This window comes from Sorex fumeus, unplaced genomic scaffold (genome assembly GCF_029834395.1).
Source record: "Sorex fumeus unplaced genomic scaffold, SorFum_2.1 ptg000063l, whole genome shotgun sequence".
Classification (NCBI taxonomy): domain Eukaryota; kingdom Metazoa; phylum Chordata; class Mammalia; order Eulipotyphla; family Soricidae; genus Sorex; species Sorex fumeus.
The window spans coordinates 83,902,607-83,921,438 of record NW_026606120.1 but is presented as its reverse complement, the minus strand read 5'-3'; the positions used below and the strand labels follow the sequence as shown (position 1 = coordinate 83,921,438).

At 52.3% G+C, this 18,832-nt stretch overlaps 1 protein-coding gene and 1 pseudogene across 1 annotated transcript in view; both read left to right on the top strand.

Moving 5' to 3' along the window:
• Positions 1–3,310: 3,310 nt before the first annotated feature.
• Positions 3,311–18,832, top strand: part of WIPI1 (WD repeat domain, phosphoinositide interacting 1) — a 39,887-nt gene continuing 24,365 nt past the window's right edge. The window contains exons 1-3 of the mRNA XM_056127924.1: positions 3,311–3,493; positions 8,725–8,807; positions 11,304–11,473. Of these exons, the coding sequence (XP_055983899.1) occupies positions 3,414–3,493; positions 8,725–8,807; positions 11,304–11,473 (333 nt within the window). The 5' untranslated portion in view covers positions 3,311–3,413. The remainder of the gene's footprint in view (positions 3,494–8,724; positions 8,808–11,303; positions 11,474–18,832) is intronic.
• On the top strand, positions 18,092–18,609 carry LOC130035981 (cytochrome b5 type B-like; annotated as a pseudogene).

Below are 18,832 nucleotides of genomic sequence, written 5' to 3'. Positions count from 1 at the left end.
TATTAAAACATTTTTAATAGTGAGACATCATGAGGTACAGTTGCAGACTTACACATTTTTGTGCTTGGGTTTCAATTATACAATGATCAAATACCCATCCCTCCACCAGTGCCCATTTCCCACCACCACGGATCCCAGTATCCCTCCCACCCCCCATCCCCCCCATCCCACCCCTGTCTCCGTGGCAGGGCATTCCCCTCTGTTCTCTTTCTCCTTTTGGGTGTTGTGGTTTGCAAAAGGAACATTGAGTGGCAATCATGTTTGGTCTATAGTCTACTTTCAGCATGCTTCTCCCATCCTGGGAGGATCCTCCCAACACCTTTATTTGGTGTTCCCCTCTTTATCTGAACTCCCTTTTCCCCTAGTATGTGTGGTTGGCCTCCAAGTCATGGAGTAAAATTCCTGGTACTAATCTCGGCCATTCTTGAGCACCCACATTTTAGAGAATTGTCTCTTAGCAGCTTGAAGACTCTACAAAAGGCTTTAGCGACCAAAACTCTCTCTCTTTTTTTTTCTTTTTGGGTCACACCCAGTGATGACAGAGGTTACTCCTGGCTTTGCATTCAGTAATTACTCCTGGCGGTGTTCAGGGGACCATATGGGGTATACTGGAAATCAAACCCAGGTAGGCCTTGTGCAAGACAAATGAAATGCCCTACCCGCTGTACCATTGCTCCAGCCCCAGCACTCTCTTCTAAACTCTGGTTGGGAGTGCCAGGACTTGAACCCAGGGATTCACGCATTCAAGGCAAGTGCTCGGTTGCTGGGTGCCAGCTCTGATCTGCTCCAAAAAAACTTGACATTACATGTGGAGTTCAAATCTGTAGCATCCATGACCTTTTTATATAATAGTATTGCCTCGAACTAGCTGGGAATGAGTTGACTGAGGTTAATTATTAGGTTAGTTATTGCTATAATGGCCATCATATCATTATATATTCACGTATCAAATCAACAGGTGGTACACCAGGCATTTACACAAGTAATGTCAAAGATAATACGATTCAGCAAAGATTTTTGTTTACTTCTTGGTTTTGTCCTGGCCTTTCTGGTCTTGCTGCCACCTTCAAGTCTAGTCTCGTCTCTTTCCTCATAGAATTCTGCATCAGCCTAGGCTCTTCTCCCTCCTAATCTGTACTGCACATGCTGGCTGAATTTATCTACCTTCTACACTGCTTTTATCACCAAACACGCCTGCTCAAAACTGAACACCAACTACCAGTTCTCCCTCTCCATTAAGTTTAAACTCTGCACATTAACCGCTACCACTTTCAAAAATAAGCTTGGGACTTCATGTCATTCTCCCCAAACCTAGCACCCACAGCCAGTCTTGATTTTTTTAAGTAAAGGTAAAGGTAAAGGTAAAGGCCCTCCCGTTGATCATCGATTTGCTCGAGCGGGCCCAGTAACGTCTCCATTGGAGACTTTGTTGTTACTGTGTTTGGCATATCGAATACTCTCGGTAGCTTGCCGGGCTCTAAGTAGAACAGAAAAAAAATGACAGCATTTGGTCATGCTCAGAGGTGGAACAAGAAAGCACATTTGCTTTTGAAAGATGACAAGGATGACGCAGGTAAAGTAACACTGGTAAATCTATGAGCAGAACTATTTTACTACAGCTGGGGAAGAGAATAATAGATTTGAGAGAAGAAACTGTTATATTTGCATTTCAGGAAACCCAAACCAAAAAAGTTTATGTGAAAAATTACTCTTCACCTTTCCATTCTGGGCCCAAATTTCCAAATCTAAATAACCTGCTTGGGGCCAGAGCAAATGGGCCAGAGCATGGGGCTCACTGGGGGAGGGGGGTCTATCCCCAGCATCCCATATGTTCCCCCAAGCACCACCAGGAGTAGTTCCTGAGTGCAGAGCTAGGAGTAACCCCTCCCCCAAGCATCGGTGGGTATGACCCAAAAAGAAAAGAATAAATAAATACCTTGCTTTGTCATAAAGCAGGTACATGGAAATAGTACAGATTTGAAATGCCGTGGCATAACAATAATTAAGATATTTCATCTGTAAATTTGAAGAGACATGGATTAAAAAATTGTCAGAAATTGTATAAAGACAAAGCTAGCTGAGTGACTGATTCACAAACTGTGTTGATGATTTACACGGAAGCAGCTTATTGACCTTGGGGAGAGAGACTTTATCAGGACCCGTTTTGAATTAAGCCACATTTTTTTAAAATTAAGCCACATTTTGAACTGTCCTGTATCTTTCATTCACATTCATAAAAAGACAATCAACACTTTGACCCTATACATACTTTCTTCTTTTTTTTTTCAACTACAGCTAAGTTCTGCCAAGCACTAGCCAACAGAGCCTTTACGTGCACGGGTTCTAGACAAACTCACATTCTACCACGCAGCGTATTTACTTTGGACAGACTGCTTTGTTGCAGTTGCTGCTTCTGTAAATTGAACACAAATAAACTTTCCTCACAACGTCTTATAGTTCAACGAGACCATACACGTTCTTTGTCGGGTGCCTGGAACGCAGTAAGCGCTCTTGCTGACCTGCAGGATGTGGGTGAGCACACTTCCTGTCTGGCCTTAGCACCCACTTAGAAAATTGTCTCATGAGCAGCTTGAAGACTCTACAAAAAGGGCGGGGCTCTGGCGTCCAACGCTCTCCTCCAAACCCTGTCAGTTTAATAAACGGAGAGCTACGCGTGACGGGGATCTGGGTGGGGTGGGAAGGAGCGCGTCAGTCTGTCCCCTTTGTGGCCGGATGGAAGCCAGCTGGTCAGGTCGGCCCCAGCAGCGCGGCTGTTTCCCGTCTTCTGCTGGGCGTCTCTGGCAATGAAAACACCACCACGTGGCCTGAAGCCAGTGCGTCAAGCGCCCTCGCCCAATGACAAGCCGCGCCTAGGAGCTGGGGGCCGGGACCACCCGCCCACAGACGTTACCAATTGGTCAAAGGGGCACGGTGGCCTGGGTTCCTGGCTAACGATTGGCCCGCCCTTTCCCAGCGGGGAACTAGCCTGGAAGGGCGGGGCGAGGCGCAGCGGGGCGGGTCTTCTCCGGAGTGGGGCGGGGCGAGGAAAGCCGAGCGGGCCAGTGATAGGCGTTAGTGGGAGGACTCCGCCCTATCAGCCGGGAAGCCGAGAGGGGCGGGGCCGGACGCAGAGGGGCGGAACTTCTCCGCGATGGGGGCGGAGCGAGGGAGTCGAGCTAGCCAATGATAGGCGGCCGTGGGGGGGCTCCGCCCTATCAGCCCGGGAAGCCGAGAGGGGCGGGGCGGGGCACGGCGGAGGGGGCGGAGCTTCGCCGGGGCGGGCGGGACGAGGGAGCTGCGGGGAGGGGGGGCGGGGAGCGGCCGGCGGTCCGGCCCGCGGAGCCGGTGCCAGCGCGCTGCTGAGGTGGCTGTGCCCCGGCTCGGAGCTGCGGCTTCCCCGGGTGGAGCCCCCGATGGACGCTGAGGCCGCGGACGGCCCCGCGGGCGCGGCGGACACGGCGCTCAGCTGCTTCTCTTTCAACCAGGACTGCACGTAAGCCGCGTGTTGGCGGGAGTTGGCGGGGTGCGAGGTGCGGGGTGGGGTGGGGGGGACAAAGTGGCGGCCCGGGGTGTCGTCCTGGCGGCAGGAGTCGCGGGCCTGCGTCCCCTCGAGAGGACGCCCTGGGCCCCGGCCACCCCCACGCCCCGCCCGGGAGGCCGAGGGGCTCGCGGGGCGCCCGCGATGGGGGGTGGGGGGCGGAGCTAGACCCCCTAAGCGGGACGATCTGCAAGCTGGGGGGCGGGCGGGGGGGGCGAACAAAGGGGCGGGCGAGGAGGGACGTTGCTGGGGGGCGGGAGGCGGCCCGAGCGGCAGGGCGGGGGCCACTTTCCCTTTAGTCCCGGAGCATCTCAACGTGGCATCTGGGCCGGGCCTCGCACAAAGGGGAACCCCCGGGCCGGCCCAAACTTGGCGCCCGGGCCCGACTCTTGCTCCGGCCACTTCAAGAGCCCCTTCCCGGCTCCCGCTGGCCAGCCCTCCGTGACGCGGTTGGGGTTGGTTTGTTTGTTGTTTTGTTTTGTTTTGAGGGGGGTGGTTGTTTCTGGTTTTGTTTTTTTGCATGCTTTTTGTACTTGCTTCCTCCCGATGTCAGTGTTCGGACCCGAGCGTCCGGCTGCTGACCGGGGTCCCAGACCTCTCGAGGATGTCCAAGCCCGTTTCCCGCTCCCGGATCACCATGCAGTGGCCAGGCCCGGGGTGGGAGGTGAGGGTCTTGTGGGGGGGGGGGGGCGCCGACGGGGGGAGTGGGTGGGGGAGGGGGGATCCTCTGAGAGCTCTGGAATGTGACCCCAGAGCATCACGCAGGGATGCTGGCTTCCCCACTTCCTGCTGGACCAGTTTCTGCTGTGCTCCTCTTGCTCGGGACTTGAGTGAGGCTTGTTCCTGGGCTGCCTCCACCGGGACTGTGCTAATATTGAACCTTCGGTGGTGTAATTAAGGGCGGCGCGTCCCACAAGCCACTTTGCCTTCCATTCTCTTTGTGTTTCTGTTTAAAAACACCCAGTGAGACACAATATCCCTTTGTTTAGGGGAGAGGAAGAAAAAGAAAAACAAAAAAAAAACAAAAAAACCTGTAACCCCAAAGTTGGACAGCTTGGTTAGATAAAGGACTCTCGCTTCCTCAACCACAGGCCCCAAGTGAGAAATGCCTATTACAACACCCCTCAGTACCTGTATGCAGAGAACACCTCCCTCCCAGCCAGCAGCTCACAAATGTTTACCTTTCTGATATTCCTGCTGGTCTGTTTCTCTGTCTATCTCTCTTTTTTTCCAAAGCTGTGACTCAGTTGTTTTTCAGTAAGTTGAGACTTGACTGCTTCCAAAAAATGATGAGTTAGATAAAATTCGGAGTTTTGTAAGAAATCTTTTGCAAAAGAGGAGGACTGTTGAAATGTTTGAGTATCTTCCTTTCCAATTGGCCAAGGAGGGGAGCTAGTTTTCTTAGAAGTAGTAAATGTTCAGCTTTTGTAGCAGTACAGTTTCGATTTATTTTTCCCTCGAGGGATGTTAATTTTGCTTTAATTGAACCCCAGCCTCCCTGTATACCTGGGATAAGAAAGTTATTTGAGGGACTGTAAAGAATAATCTCCCTTGTAGATGGTATAGAAAGACACATAGTAAGAAAATGGGCTGCTCACTGAGTGACAGTTCAGCAGGTGAGTTACTTGGCTTGCACTCTGCCGACCCGGGTTGGATCCTGGAAGCCCATATGGTCCCGTGAGCCCTGCCAGGAATGAATGATATCTGAGCATCAAGCCAGGGGTCAACCCTGAGCACTGCTGCGTGTGGCCAAAAAAATAATTTTAAAAAAGTAGTAAACAGGGGGCTGGAGTAACAGCACAGCACAGCGGGTAGGGCATTTGCCTTGCACACGGCCGACCCTGGTTCGAGTCCCAGCATCCCATATGGCCCTCCAAGCACCGCCGGGAATAATTCCTGAGTGTATGAGCCAGGAATAACCCCAGTGTATCTCTGGGTATGACCCAAAAAGGGAAAAAAAAAGTAGTAAACAAATACCCAAAAGCAACAATAAAAGAAAAAACTGTCTTTAATAGGAATTGTATCGCTGTAAGGGGTCGGGGGGGAGGGGTGTCACACAGAAGTGGGGGAAACATGGGGACAGTGGTGGAGGGTCTGGTGTTTGAATGTTTTTGGCATGGAACCCTGTCATTATCAATACTGTTAAATCACGGTGCCTAAAATAAAACTGAAGGAAAAAAAAAGTTATTTGCGAAACCAGAGGGTGCTTAGAAAGCTCATTTCCTCAGCCCTTCTGGCCCCAGCTGTTTTCTTGGACGCTGGCTTGGCTGGGCCACTCTGTCTCACCTATAAATAAAAGGTTTTGTCACGGTCAGTTGCTTGGAGCCACAGAGGAATGACTCTGGGCTTTGAGATGAGTCAAGCCCCTCACCTGATGCCTTTCAGTGTATCCTGTCGCTGCCGCCTGTGCTTGGGGCTTCTTAGGCACAGGGACACTGAAACTTGGCCAGACCCCATTCCTCCTGCCGCGTGCCTTGCATGGGGCACGTGTTTCCCCCAGGACCGGGAGATGTATTTATCCCACACCCTAGTCCCATGAGAGAGAATGCGGATATTGGCTGCTGCTGCTTTTTTTTTTTCTCTCCCCCAGAAAGGCCCAGGGATAAAATACAGCTTTCACCGAATTCCTTGATCCAGTCAGTCGTTGGTGTCCACTGGTGAATTATTTAAAGCCCCAGCGTGTCCCCACTGCCGACAGTGGAATGACTTCTGTCCTCGAAACCCGGCTGGTGTTTGAAAATCACTTTAGGTGCTTCTTTCCAGGGCCTGGAGAGATAGTACAGCCAGTCGGACGCTGGCCTTGCATGTGGCCCAAACGGTTTCATCCCTGCTACCCCATAGGATCCCCCAGAGCTCTCCAGGAGTGATCCCCGAGCACAGAGCCAGGAGTAAGCCCTGAGCATCCATGCCGGGTGTGGCCCTAAAGCCGAAACATAAATGAGTAAGGGAATTTCTCTTTCCCTTCCTGTTGTAAGACTTGAGTTATGCCTTCCATCCCTTCCCCGTGCACCCCCCCAACGCCCCCCCCACCTTCTTTGCAAGTGTTAGAAAATGTGGTTTGTGACTGAAAGGGACTGAAAGGGTCCCTGTGCTTGTGCAGAATGTTTCCAGACAGTAACCACTGCTGAAGAGGCTTTGAAGTTGCAGTTTGTCAGCTTTGGAGGCCAACCCTCTCCCCTTCAGGCCCCAGCTGCCTCAAGCAAAATGGCCCCAGCAAGCCATGGCAGTAGGCAGGGGACCTGACCCATTGCAGGCCTATATCTCCCCCAACCCCCGGCAGAAACTGGGAAAAACATTCCAGAAAGAACTCTGCCACCATCTCTTTTGAGGGGTCAGTGACACAAACACCTTGGCCTCCGGGCCCAGAGTGCTTATTTTTGCCTGCACGTTCCTATAAAGAACAACCCTACCTTGGGGCCCGCAGCAATAGTATGCGGCCGACCTGGGTTTGATTCCCAGCATCCCGTATGGTCCCCCAAGCATCACCAGGAGTTATTCCTAGTGCAGAGCCAGGAGTAACCCCTGTGCATAGCCGGGTGTGACACCCCCCCCCCCCCAAAAAAAAGAACAGCTCCACCTTTCTGTCCCATGGGCTCCAGTGCTGAGGTGGGGCTCATTGTCAGCCTGGCCTATTCGCAGGTCCCTCTCTGCTCTCACACCTCCAGCTTCCCAGCAGTGGGGGAGGAATGTGGTGGGGGCGGGGGAGGGGGGGATGGAGGGACAACCACTGTGCAGAGAAATAGACTCTTGTATTTGCCCCGAAGTCAGCGAGAGCAGGATGGCCTCCCTGACGGTATCCAGGGGTTGGAAAGGGATGACTTCAGAAAGAAGGATATATTTTTAGCCCACTCTGGCCCAGAGGAGGCACCCAACTCTGGTGATATTTGATGGTGCATCATCTAAAGGAGGTTTCTCCTCTGGGTTTCTCCACCCTGGAGGTGCAGGCAAGAACCTGAACTTTATTTATTTATTTTGCTTTTTTTTTTTCCTCTCTCTTTTTGGGTCACACCCGGAGATGCACAGGGATCACTCCTGGCTCATGCCCTCAGGAATTAACTCCTGGCGGTGCTCAGGGGACCGTATGGAATGCTGGGAATTGAACCCGGGTCGGCCGCACGTGCAAGGCAAACGCCCTACCCACTGTGCTATCGCCCTACCCGCTGTGCTATCGCTCCAGCCCCTATTTTGTTTTTTGGATCACACCCAGAGATGCACAGGGATCACTCCTGCCTCATGCCCTCAGGAATTAACTCCTGGCGGTGCTCAGGGGACCAGATGGGATGCTGGGAATCGAACCCAGGTTGGCTGCATGCAAAATAAATGCCCTCCTCGCTGTGCTGTCATTTCAGCCCCGAAAATCTAAACTTTAAAAAAGGAAACGAGAAAGTGCGAGAAAGTAAGGTAACAAGAAAGTAGGTTGGACGTACTCAGCTTCCCAGTGGCCGGGCCCCCACTCTGCCCGCCCAGGGCATGTCAGCAACTTGAGCTTCCTAGTGAGTCCAGGGAGGCCTTGTGACAAAACCGGGGGTTAGGGAGCGGTTAGAAAGTGCCCAGGGGAATCATCTTGTGACGTTCACCTCCTAGTAGTGTGGGATGCCTCCTGCGAATGTGTCTTTTATTATTTTGCTTTTTGGATCACACCCGGCAATGCACAGGGGTTACTCCTGGCTCTGCACTCAGGAATTACTCCTGGCAGTGCTCGGAGGACCGTATGGGATGCTGGGAATCGAACCCGGTGGGTCGCATGCAAGGCAAATGCCCTACCCACTGTACTATCACTCCAGCCCCCCGAATGTGTCGTTAACATTAGAAAATACCACCTGGTAAAGTACCTCTCACCAGCCAGGAGACCCCTGCCCACACCCCCACCCCTCCCCACCATGCAGATTGGGGTATTTGAGTTGATGGTCGAGCCCAGGAGTTTCTGGGCCCCCTTCTCTGGGCCACAGTTTTGTGTATAGGGTCTGATTCTGCTCCTTCGCACTCTGCTGCCCACCTGTCAAGGCTTGTCTCCCCCCCACAGAAAGCCATCAGACTTCCTAAACGCCTGACAATGCAGCCGGATGGGGAGATGGAGGAGGGAGGTGGAGGGGCGGGTGTGTGTGTGGGGACGTACATCTCTGGGCACGCCCGAGCTGGGATCCAGCCACCTGTCGTCATCCCCACACTCTTCTCCTCCCCCGCAGGTCCCTTGCCATTGGAACCAAAGCCGGTTATAAGCTGTTTTCTCTGAGTTCTGTGGAGCAGCTGGACCAAGTCCACGGAAGCGGTAAGTGTGCATGAGGACTGGGGTCGCCAGATATCCCCCCCTCCACTCTCATCTCTGCTGCGGCTACGTTGTCAGGAGAATGTTTTTCAGAATTTAGGCAGAAATCACAGCCTCCATTGGCTTAATTAATTTATTTATTTATTAGTGCTCTTTTGGGGTCACACCTGGCAATGCACAGGGGTTACTCCTGGCTCTGCACTCAGGAATCACTCCTGGCGGTGCTCGGGGGACTATATGGGATGTTGGGAATTGAACCCGGGTCGGCCACGTGCAAGGCAAACGCCCTACCTGCTGTGCTATCGTTCCAGCCCCTTCATTGTCTTTAAAAGCAGCTGCAACAAAGCTCTTAGTAAGATGTGCTGAGAGTTGGGGAGCACTTTTTTTTTCTTAGATGAAGAAACCCTTGGTTTGTTACCCTGAGCTTGGTTCTTCCTGTGCTTAGAAGCCATCAGTTTGGTGTTTGTTTCCTTCGCACTGCTGGGGATTGAACCCAGGGCCTTAATGTTTGCTAGGCAGGTATTTTACCTCTGAGACACAGTCTCCAGCTTATTTTTTTTCCTTTTTGGGTCACACCCTGAGGTCACATGCCTGAGGGACCATCTGGGATGCCGGGGATTGAACCCTGGTCAGCAGCATGCAAGGCAAATGCCCTCCCGCTATACTATGACTCTGACCCCCTCCCATCACCAAGTTTTATCATTGTCAAACCAAAAGATCACTAGTGGGTTTGGTGGGGGTTTGTTTTCTTTGGATCATATATTCTCACGGAAAGGATAGCTTTGATTTTGTATGGGGTTTTTTGTTTTGTTTTGTTTTGGGGGCCACACCCAGCTGTGCCCATGTCGAACTTCTGGCTCTGCACTCCTTGTAGTGCTCAGGGATCCATGCCAGCAATCGAACCCAGGTCAACCACATACAAGGCAAGCACCCTACCCACTGAGCTATCTCTTCGGCCCCTAGGATGGCTTTGTTTTAATAAAGCAAGATGGCCCCATTCACTCCGTCTTTCTCAGTAGTTTCCAGCCACTTCACCCCTGCCCATCAGCACCAGTCTTGCAATCTGGCTGCTGAGAACCACACATAGGGAAGCTTATCTAGTGAATAGTTTTACAATTCCGCTTTGGGGCCAGAGAGAATGGGCTGTGCTTGGGGTGTTGGCACTACCTGGTTCCCCGGCACTGCCTGGAGAGAGACCAACCACCATCACCACCAGCAGCCGCAGCACAAACCGGTCCAGAAACAAAGTGACAGAGGTCAGTCATGGCACTCTGACTTTCTCCGGAAGCTGTAATACCTTAGCCAGCCCACTCACAAAGACTGCAGCATCTTTCAGCTTTCTGGAAAGGAAGTGGTTTGGCATGCAGTTTGGCAGACACCGTTTTCACTCGGCCAGCTCCTTGTGGCTATCTGGTCGTATCCATCCTTGGCCAGTTCCCCGTGGATCTTGCCCGAGCTTCAGAGAGACACACACCTGCAAGGAATGTTCTTGGGAGGATACCGGATCTGGACAAGTCCCCACGTCAGAATCCTGGGTTCCAGGTTGTTGTCAGCAGGAAAGGGATTCTGGAGAAGATCAGAGAGCATGGCCATAGGAGGGGTCACAGCGATAATACCACAGGGAGGGCGTCTGTCTTGCACACGGCCAACCCAGGTTCAATCCCCGTCATCCCATATGGTTCCCCAAGCACCGCCAGGAGTAATTCCTGAATGCAGGACCAGGGTTTGCACTGAGCATCGCTGGGTGTGACCCAAGAAGAAAAAAAACAAAACATCGCCATAGGAGGAGGGGGACAAATGTGGTTGTCACTGACCCCCAGCCTTTAGTTGGCGGGCAAAATGGTCTAATGGGGGGGTGGGGTGGTGGCGGCACTTTTAGTTTGCTTAAAGCGGTGGGTCATCTTTTGTGCTTTTGGTTCGAGGGTTCAGTGGCTACTCCTGGCACAGTGCCCGGGAGACGGTGTAGTGCAGGAAATAGGACCCCAGGTTCCTGCATGTAAAACACTAGTGGTGGAGAGTTGGGGCTGGAACAATAGTAACCCAGCGTCCAGTATGGTCTCCTGAGCATCACCAGGAGTAATTCCTGAGTGCAGAGCCAGGAGTGACCCCTGAGCATGGCTGGGTGTGACCCAAAAAGCCAAAAAAAAAAAAAAAGTAGTGGGGGGGGCTGAGGGTTTTTGTTTCCCCGCCCCCCCCCCCCCCGTTTGTTTGTTTGCTGAAAAGGGAGCACTAGGCCAGACAGGTTGGGGAAGCCCTGACTGAGGTGACGCCCCGGAGACCCCTTCTCTGTGCTCTCCACCCTCTCTGGTCCCTGAGACATCCAGAAGGGCTTGGGGGGGGACCCTCCGGGGGGAGGGGGGCGGAGGGTGGGTGGGCTCTGCTGCGGGTCAGAGCTCAGATGGGTTGGGGAGTACATGGGGTCACCCCATGGCCCCAGCGCTCAGTGCAGGGGGCCACTGGGTGGCAGAGACCCGGCTGACCCCTGCCCCCCGCCCCCAGATGAGATCCCGGACGTGTATATTGTGGAGCGCCTGTTCTCCAGCAGCCTGGTGGTGGTGGTGAGCCGCACCAAGCCACGCCAGATGAACGTCTACCACTTCAAGAAAGGCACCGAGATCTGCAACTACAGCTACTCCAGCAACATCCTGTCCATTCGGCTGAACCGGCAGGTAACTCAACCGCAGGCCAGCGGGCCCCGGGAACCGGGAAGCTGGCGCTGGTGAGGTTAGCGCCGACCCCTGTGGCCTGGGCGGATCTGGAGCTGTCACAGGGGCCACTAGTTTGTGCCCGTGCCGGCCACTCACAGGGCCTGGGGTCAGCTGTGGCTTATGGCTCCAGGGAAGGTTCCAGAACGCCCCCACCCTTCCCACTTCATCAGCCCCTAGATCCTCCCTCTGGTGCTCCTTCTTATCTTCTCCACAGCCCAGCCTTGAAGGTGCATTTTGCTTCTGTTTGTTTCTTTTGTCACGTTTCTCTTGGTCGAAGGAAGGCTCGATCTCAACCCCAGTGCAGTCTGTTGTTCTTTAAAACATGAGTGCTCAGGGCCGGAGTGATAGCACAGCGGGTAGAGTGTTTGCCTTGTACTCAGCCAACCCGGGTTCGATCCCTGCCCTCCAATACGGTCCCCCGAGCACCACCAGGAGTAATTTCGTGAGCACAGAGCCAGGAGTAACCCCTGAGCATCGCCAGGTGTCACCCAAAAAGAAAAACCCAAACAAACAGAACATGAGTGCTCACGAAGCTGACATTGGGGGTATGAGCCCTGTCGCCCCCAAATGAGGACCCTTGAAGTCTGTGGGCAGGGGCTGTGTCTGTCTGTCGTGTCTGTCTGTCGGCCCCGCTGAGATCCGGCGGAAAGAGCATGCAGGGCTGGAGCGACCAGAGTCCCCGTCTCCCGGCGCTGGCAGGATAAACAGATTCCTTATAAGTGCCGAGCACAGCTGCATCCCGCCCAAGTCCCCGGGAAGGCGGGGGCCGCCGTGTTCCTGGGGGGCATGGGGGACAATGCTTTCTCTTTCATTCCCACCTGAACTATTAAGTGCTCTGGTTTTTTTTTTTTCCTTTTGGCAAATGAGACAAGGTACTTTTATACGTTAGGAGAAAGAAGAGATTGTTTCTATTTCCTTTTTTTTTTTTCTTTAAAAAAAAAAATTAAAAGAGGGGTCATTCCTGGCGGTGTTCAGACTGGGACCTTGCGGTGCCCGGGAGAGGGTGCAGGGCTTTACGGGTGGATGCTGGCCATGTGCTCCACCATGGGGAGGGTTTGGGGGAATCAGCATTGGGGCTCCCACAAAGCAGCAGAGATGAAAGTGGCCTGAGGCAAGGAATGTTTTTTCTTTTTTTTTTTTTCTTTTCCTTTTTGGGTCACATTCAGCGTTGCTCAGGGGTTACTCCTGGCTCTACAATTAGGAATCATTCCTGGCAATGCTCAGGGGACCGTAGGGGATGCCGGGGATCGAACCCGGGTCGGGTGCATGCAAGGCAAATGCCCTCCCTGCTGCCTTATTGCTCCAGCCCCAGGAATACAGTCATTTCTAAGTGAGGCGTCCAGGAGTCAAGGAGAAAGTAAATGTGGATTCCTGGCAAGAGGGCCATGGGTGGATGTGAGATTTTTTCTAAGTACTTAGGTGCTTAAGTTTGATTCTCGGTTCTCTTGGAAACCCTGCTGGGGCAGTGCTCAATCTCAAGGCCTAGCTGTGCACGCCTACTACCAGCCACTCCCATGAGCCCTGTCGTCCTTCTCCAGCCCTAGATTGCCCTTTGCAGATTGTTCGAGCAGATGTTCTGGGGGGGGGGGGGGGGGGAGGGGGGGGAGGGAGGACCCTCAGAGCATGTCTCTAACATTTAATAGCATGATTTCTCTCCCCCTTGTTCCGTGATGTTTATGCTGGTAGTTGAGCTGTTCAAGTTGTCTAAGTTGGTGAGACTTTCGTTTTATTTTTTGTTGTTGTTTTCTTTATTTTACATCTCCTATTGAGTCCTTGTGAGATACGCAGTGACCAAGTTGTTCATGATTGGGTTTCAGTCACGCAGTGTCCCAACACCCGTCCCACTGGTGAGCCGTTAGCTAGCTTCCTGCTCCCCCCCCCCCTCACTAACTTTAGGCTTCTCACCCCGGTTTCCCATTGCACATCTATGTACCTCGACCTGTGTAGCAGTAACTGGCAAAGTGGGGGCGAGGCTGGGGGACCCCGGAGCTAACAAGTCCTTCTCCTACACCCCTCAGCACTTCTGCTCCTGAGAAGATGACTTGAAACAGGGTCTGGAAAACGTCTGGGGGGTTGCTTGGCCTCGTGTGTTCAGATTTAGGCGCTGCGGAGTGACAGCTCACGGCTTAGGTGATGGTGAAGACTCTGCCAGGTTGGGGTCCACCCTCACAGGGCTCCAGCGCCCCCTGCAGGAAAGGAAGAGGCACACGCACCTCCTGGTCCCTCCTGGTCCCTCTTCACATCTTGTTTCCTTTTAGAGGGGGAAAAGAATTGTCACTGTCACTGTCTTCCCGTTGTTCACTGATTTTCTCGAGCGAGCCCAGTAATGTCTTCAGTGTGAGACTTTGCTGTTACTGTGTTTGGCATATCAAATACATCACGGGAAGCTTTCCAGGCTGACCGAGAGGGGCAAAGGAATCAAACTCGGGTCGGCCAGGTTGGCTGCGTGCAAGGCAAATGCCCTACCTGCTGTGCTATCGCTCTGGCTATATATATATGTATATATAGCCAGAGCAATATATATATATATCACTTTTTGGGTCACACCTGACGATGCTCAGGGGTTATTCCTGACTTTGCACTCAGGAATCACTCCTGGCAGTGCTCAGGGGACCCTATGGGATGCTGGGAATCAAACCCTGGTCAGCCGCGTGCAAGGCAAACACCCTACCCACCATGCTACCACTCCAGCCCCCAAGAATATTTTTTTAAGGAAAAAAATAAGTATTTGTTAAGGAGATATCTAGGAGGAAAGGAAACGGCTGCTTCCCTCAGGTGATATACAGAAAGGAGGCCAGGGAGCTAGCCCAGCGCTCAGGCACCTGTATTGCAAAGGTGAGGCCCTCACCCTTAAGTGTGACCAACCAATAGGAAGAGGGGCAAGGGCCAGGGGTTGGTCCCCAGAATCACGTGGGCCCCAGATCCCTGAGCACCCAAAGAAGAGAGCTGCCAGTCCCCGTCCCCACAGAATCCCAGGGGCCTGCCACTGGGTGCTAGCACCGACCACGACAGCCCCCTTGGTTCAGTGCCTTTGGGTATGGCCCCAAGCCACATGCGGGAGACCACATACATGTGTGCGCGCACACACATGCATGTGCACACACATAGACATACGCACACACACATAGCTGCGCACACACACACACATACCGATCCACACACACAGCCAGGTGCACATACATACGGAGACACACACACAGACACATGCACACACGCTTGTACACACACAGATGCACACACACACAGACATATACACATACACAGACGCACTCAGACACAGATGCGCATGCACACAGACATACACACACAGAGACACACACACACAGGCACACACACACATAGAATAAACAGGAAACCTGCCTAGCAATAGTGTCATTCATTCTTCGGTGGCTTTTACTCCCCATCATGCTTAATGAAGAAAGGGAAATGCAACGGGGATATGGGGCACAGCCTGAGAGACCCTGCCCCCTTCCCAGCTCCACCCACACAGGCTCATCAGGTCAGCCCCCCCCCCATCCTCCGCAGTGGACTCCAGACCAGAGGGTCTCTCTAGCATCTTCCTTCATCTGATCCGCGCAGCTAGTATTGGTGCATTCTAGAAAGACTGGGTGAGCGCCCACACATCTGGGCATACCTGAGCTAAGGTGAAGACCAGCTGTGACCACCGAAACCCTGGTCCAGAGCGTCACTGTCATGTGACCCCGCACTTTCGCCAGACCCTTCCAGCCCTCCCTTTGCTGCTGGTTGCCCTCCTGTCTTCCAGGGGTGGGAGGGTTCAGGAAGATCCTGTTGCTGAGGGAGAACCAACGGGCCTTGGCTATGTTTCACCATACAAACATAACTCCGTCACCATAACGCCACACCCTCTTTCCCCAGTAACACCAGTACTTTCTCTTTCCCCTAAGCTTCCTATGATTGTTGCACCCCACATTTTTGTGAGAAAAAAAAATGGGATGATGGCCGGAGCGATAGTACAGTAGGGAGGACATTTTCTTTGCACGCTGCCCACCCAGGTTCGATTCCCAGCATCCCATAGGGTCCCCTGAGCCCCACCAGGAGTGATTCCTGAGTGCACAGCCAGGAGGAACCCCTGAGTATCGCCGGGTGTGACCCGAAATGCCAAAAATATTTTTTTCTGGGTGGGGGACATAATATCTTTAACTACTGGGCCATGACATGTGGGCAAGCTGATGGCAAGGCAGCAGCTGTGTCGCATGAGGCCAGCTGTGCGGGAGGGTGGGGGTAGGGAGGGGGCCCAGGAGAAGCAGGAGCCTGGGAACATAAACCAGACAGACAGGGGCGATCCCAGCTGCAGGAAGGAAGTGCTGCAGGAGGTCTGGGCAGGGCACGTCAGCATCAGCCTGACACAGAGGGACACACATGCATCATGTCTGTTTGAGACCCCATCAGCACTGGCCCCAGTGGCCACAGGACCTAACAGAAGACTGAAGACAGTATTTCCCTTGGATTTTCCTGCTCCTTGCTTAAAAGTGCACAACTCCAGCCTCGCACCGCTGAGAGTGGCTTTTGCATCCAAACAGCGATGTCCCCACGGTGGTGCCCCCGGTGTTGGAGAGGTGCTGGGGCAACGTTCTCTCGGTGTGCCCTACCCAGCTGGTAGACATGTACATTGGGGTGAGTCTTTGGGGAAATGCTCTGGCACTTCCTGAAGAAGCGGAAGGGAGGGACCGGAGAGATAGTACAGCGGCTAAGGAGCATACCTTGCATGTAGCTGACCGAATTTGATTCCTCTTTTTTTTTCCTTTTTGGCTCACACCTGGCGATGCTCAGGGGTTACTCCTGCCTCTGCACTCAGGAGCTACTTCTGGCAGCGCTCGGGGGACTATATGGGATGCTGGGAATTGAACCCGGGTCAGCCACGTGCAAGGCAAACGCCCTACCTGCTGTGCTATTGCTCCAGCCCGAATTTGATCCCTCTGATCCCTGCCATGGGGTCGCACAGAGCACTGAGCACAGAGCACAGAGTCAGGACTAATCCCTGAGCACCATCAGGTGTGACTCCACCACACCCCCCCTCCTTCCTCCCCTGCAAAATAAGAAGCAGAAGATAGAGTCATAGGATTCATTACCCCACTTTGGGAAATTTAGCCAAAGAATATTAAAATACAAACACAGAAAGTTAGATCCACCACGGTGTTGGCTGCAGAGTTACAACAGCTAAAATATAGAACAACCAAAGTGCCCGTTTATCAACAAAAAGAAGGTGCCATCTGCTTAGATGAAGAAAACACTACTTCCCTTTTTATTTTATTTTTTTATGTAGGAATACTGCTATTTATTCAGCCATTGGTTAAGCTGATTGAATTGGGCATGAACTCCACGTTAATATTTTTTAATTATTTTTTTAAAAATATTTTTAATTGAATATACATGAGGTAGATCATTACAAAGCTGTTCGTAATTGGATTTCAGTCATACAGTTATCCAGCACCATCCATCCACCAGTGTACATTTCCCACCACCAATGCAACCCAATGCACCCCATTTCCCTACTACCATTCCTCACCCCCCAGTCCCTCGCCCCCAGCCTCCCTCTGGAAGGCATCAAGAAGGAAGGCACTTTCCTTCTTGTTATTTCAGATTTTTCCACCACAACCCATAGCTGCCTCCATAACACTAAATAAGGTATTTGGTATTGCTTGTTAGGAAGAATCCACCAAAAATGATCCAAAAAAGTTTCCTTCAAGGAAAGTGTGCGAAGAGTGTTGTATCTCACCCTGGAGCCATTAAGCCCTTGTATAAGAGATTACTAACAGGTAGTTTGCCCCAGAGTGCTAACATATATATATATATATATATGTGTGTGTGTGTGTGTGTGTGTGTGTGTGTGTGTATACACAAAATATGTTTACAAACAAAAACAAAATATGCATATATATATGTATATACACACATACATCTTATATATACATATATGTATATATGTATATATACATGTATACATATATATGGAGCGATAGCACAGCGGGTAGGGCGTTTGCCTTGCACGCAGCCAACATGGCCGACCCAAGTTCGATTCCTCCGCCCCTCTCGGAGAGCCCGGCAAGCTACCGAGAGTATCTCGTCTGCATGGCAAAGCCTAGCAAGCTCCCCGTGATGTATTCGATATGCCAGACACAGTAACAACAAAGTCTCCAATGGAGACGTTACTGGGCCCGCTCGAGCAAATCGATGATCAACGGGAGGGCCTTTATTTTTATTTATTTATTTATGTATATATTATATATATATATATATATATATATATATATGTTGTCTGAAATAGGTTGTCTTCTACATTACACCCCATCAACTGTGGTGTGCCACTCTTGGTACATCAGTGGGGGCAGAGTATGAGATGTTGGAATATTGAGTTGGGGTTTGAACACTCCAGGAATTCTAAGAGTTTAAATAGGGTGATACAGTTAGAGTTAAATTTTTAACTGGATGGTGACTTTGGGCCCACCCTTTTTGATAAGAGAAGTGAGGGGTGGACGGAAGCCACGGAGGGCTGCGGGCCGGCTCCCTCAGGAAGTTCACTGTGCAAGCCCCCGTAGCGGCGCAGCGGTCTCAGGCCTGATGGCAGCCAAGGAAGCCAGCAGTGGCGAGGGGCTGGTGCCCAGGGGCAAGAAGCCCATCACCTACGACCGGTTGAATGAGGTGGCGAAGCACAACTCCATGAAGATATGGCTGGTGATCCACGGGTGCGTCTACGATATCACCAGCTTCCTCAACAAGCATCCTGGTGGAGAAGAGGTGCTGCTGGAACGGGCTGGAGCAGACGCAAGTGAGAGCTTCGAAGACGTTGGCCACTCCTCTAATGCCAGGGAGATGCTAAAGCAGTACTATATTGGTGATGTGCGCCCGAGTAGACCTTAAGCCTAAGAGTGGTAAGAAGGAACCTTTGAAAAAAAGTGATGCGTGCCAAAGTTGCTGGTCCTACTGGATCTTCCCCATCGTAGGCGCTATTCTCCTAGGCTTCCTGTACCGTTACTTCACGTCAGAGAGCCGATCTTCCTGAGGAGGCCTTGTCGAGTCGGAAAGCAAACCCACTTGGGAGTGAGAACCAGAGACTGTTGGGACGCTGAGTACTGCCCTGTTTGTGAATTCTGCCCAATGTATCAGCCCCTTAGAGCCTCGATGGTTGGCCAGGCCCCCTGCCCCCCACACCAACTCTTGGAGCTTTGCTTACCATTCTTGCCCCTGCCTCAGCTTCCTCTGTCTCGGTTTCAACAGGCTTCTCTAGCTTTTGAAACTCACTTTCCTGATTGTCACTCTTCTTAGTCGCTTTGCCCCCCCCCCCCCCGTTAAAATGCTTTT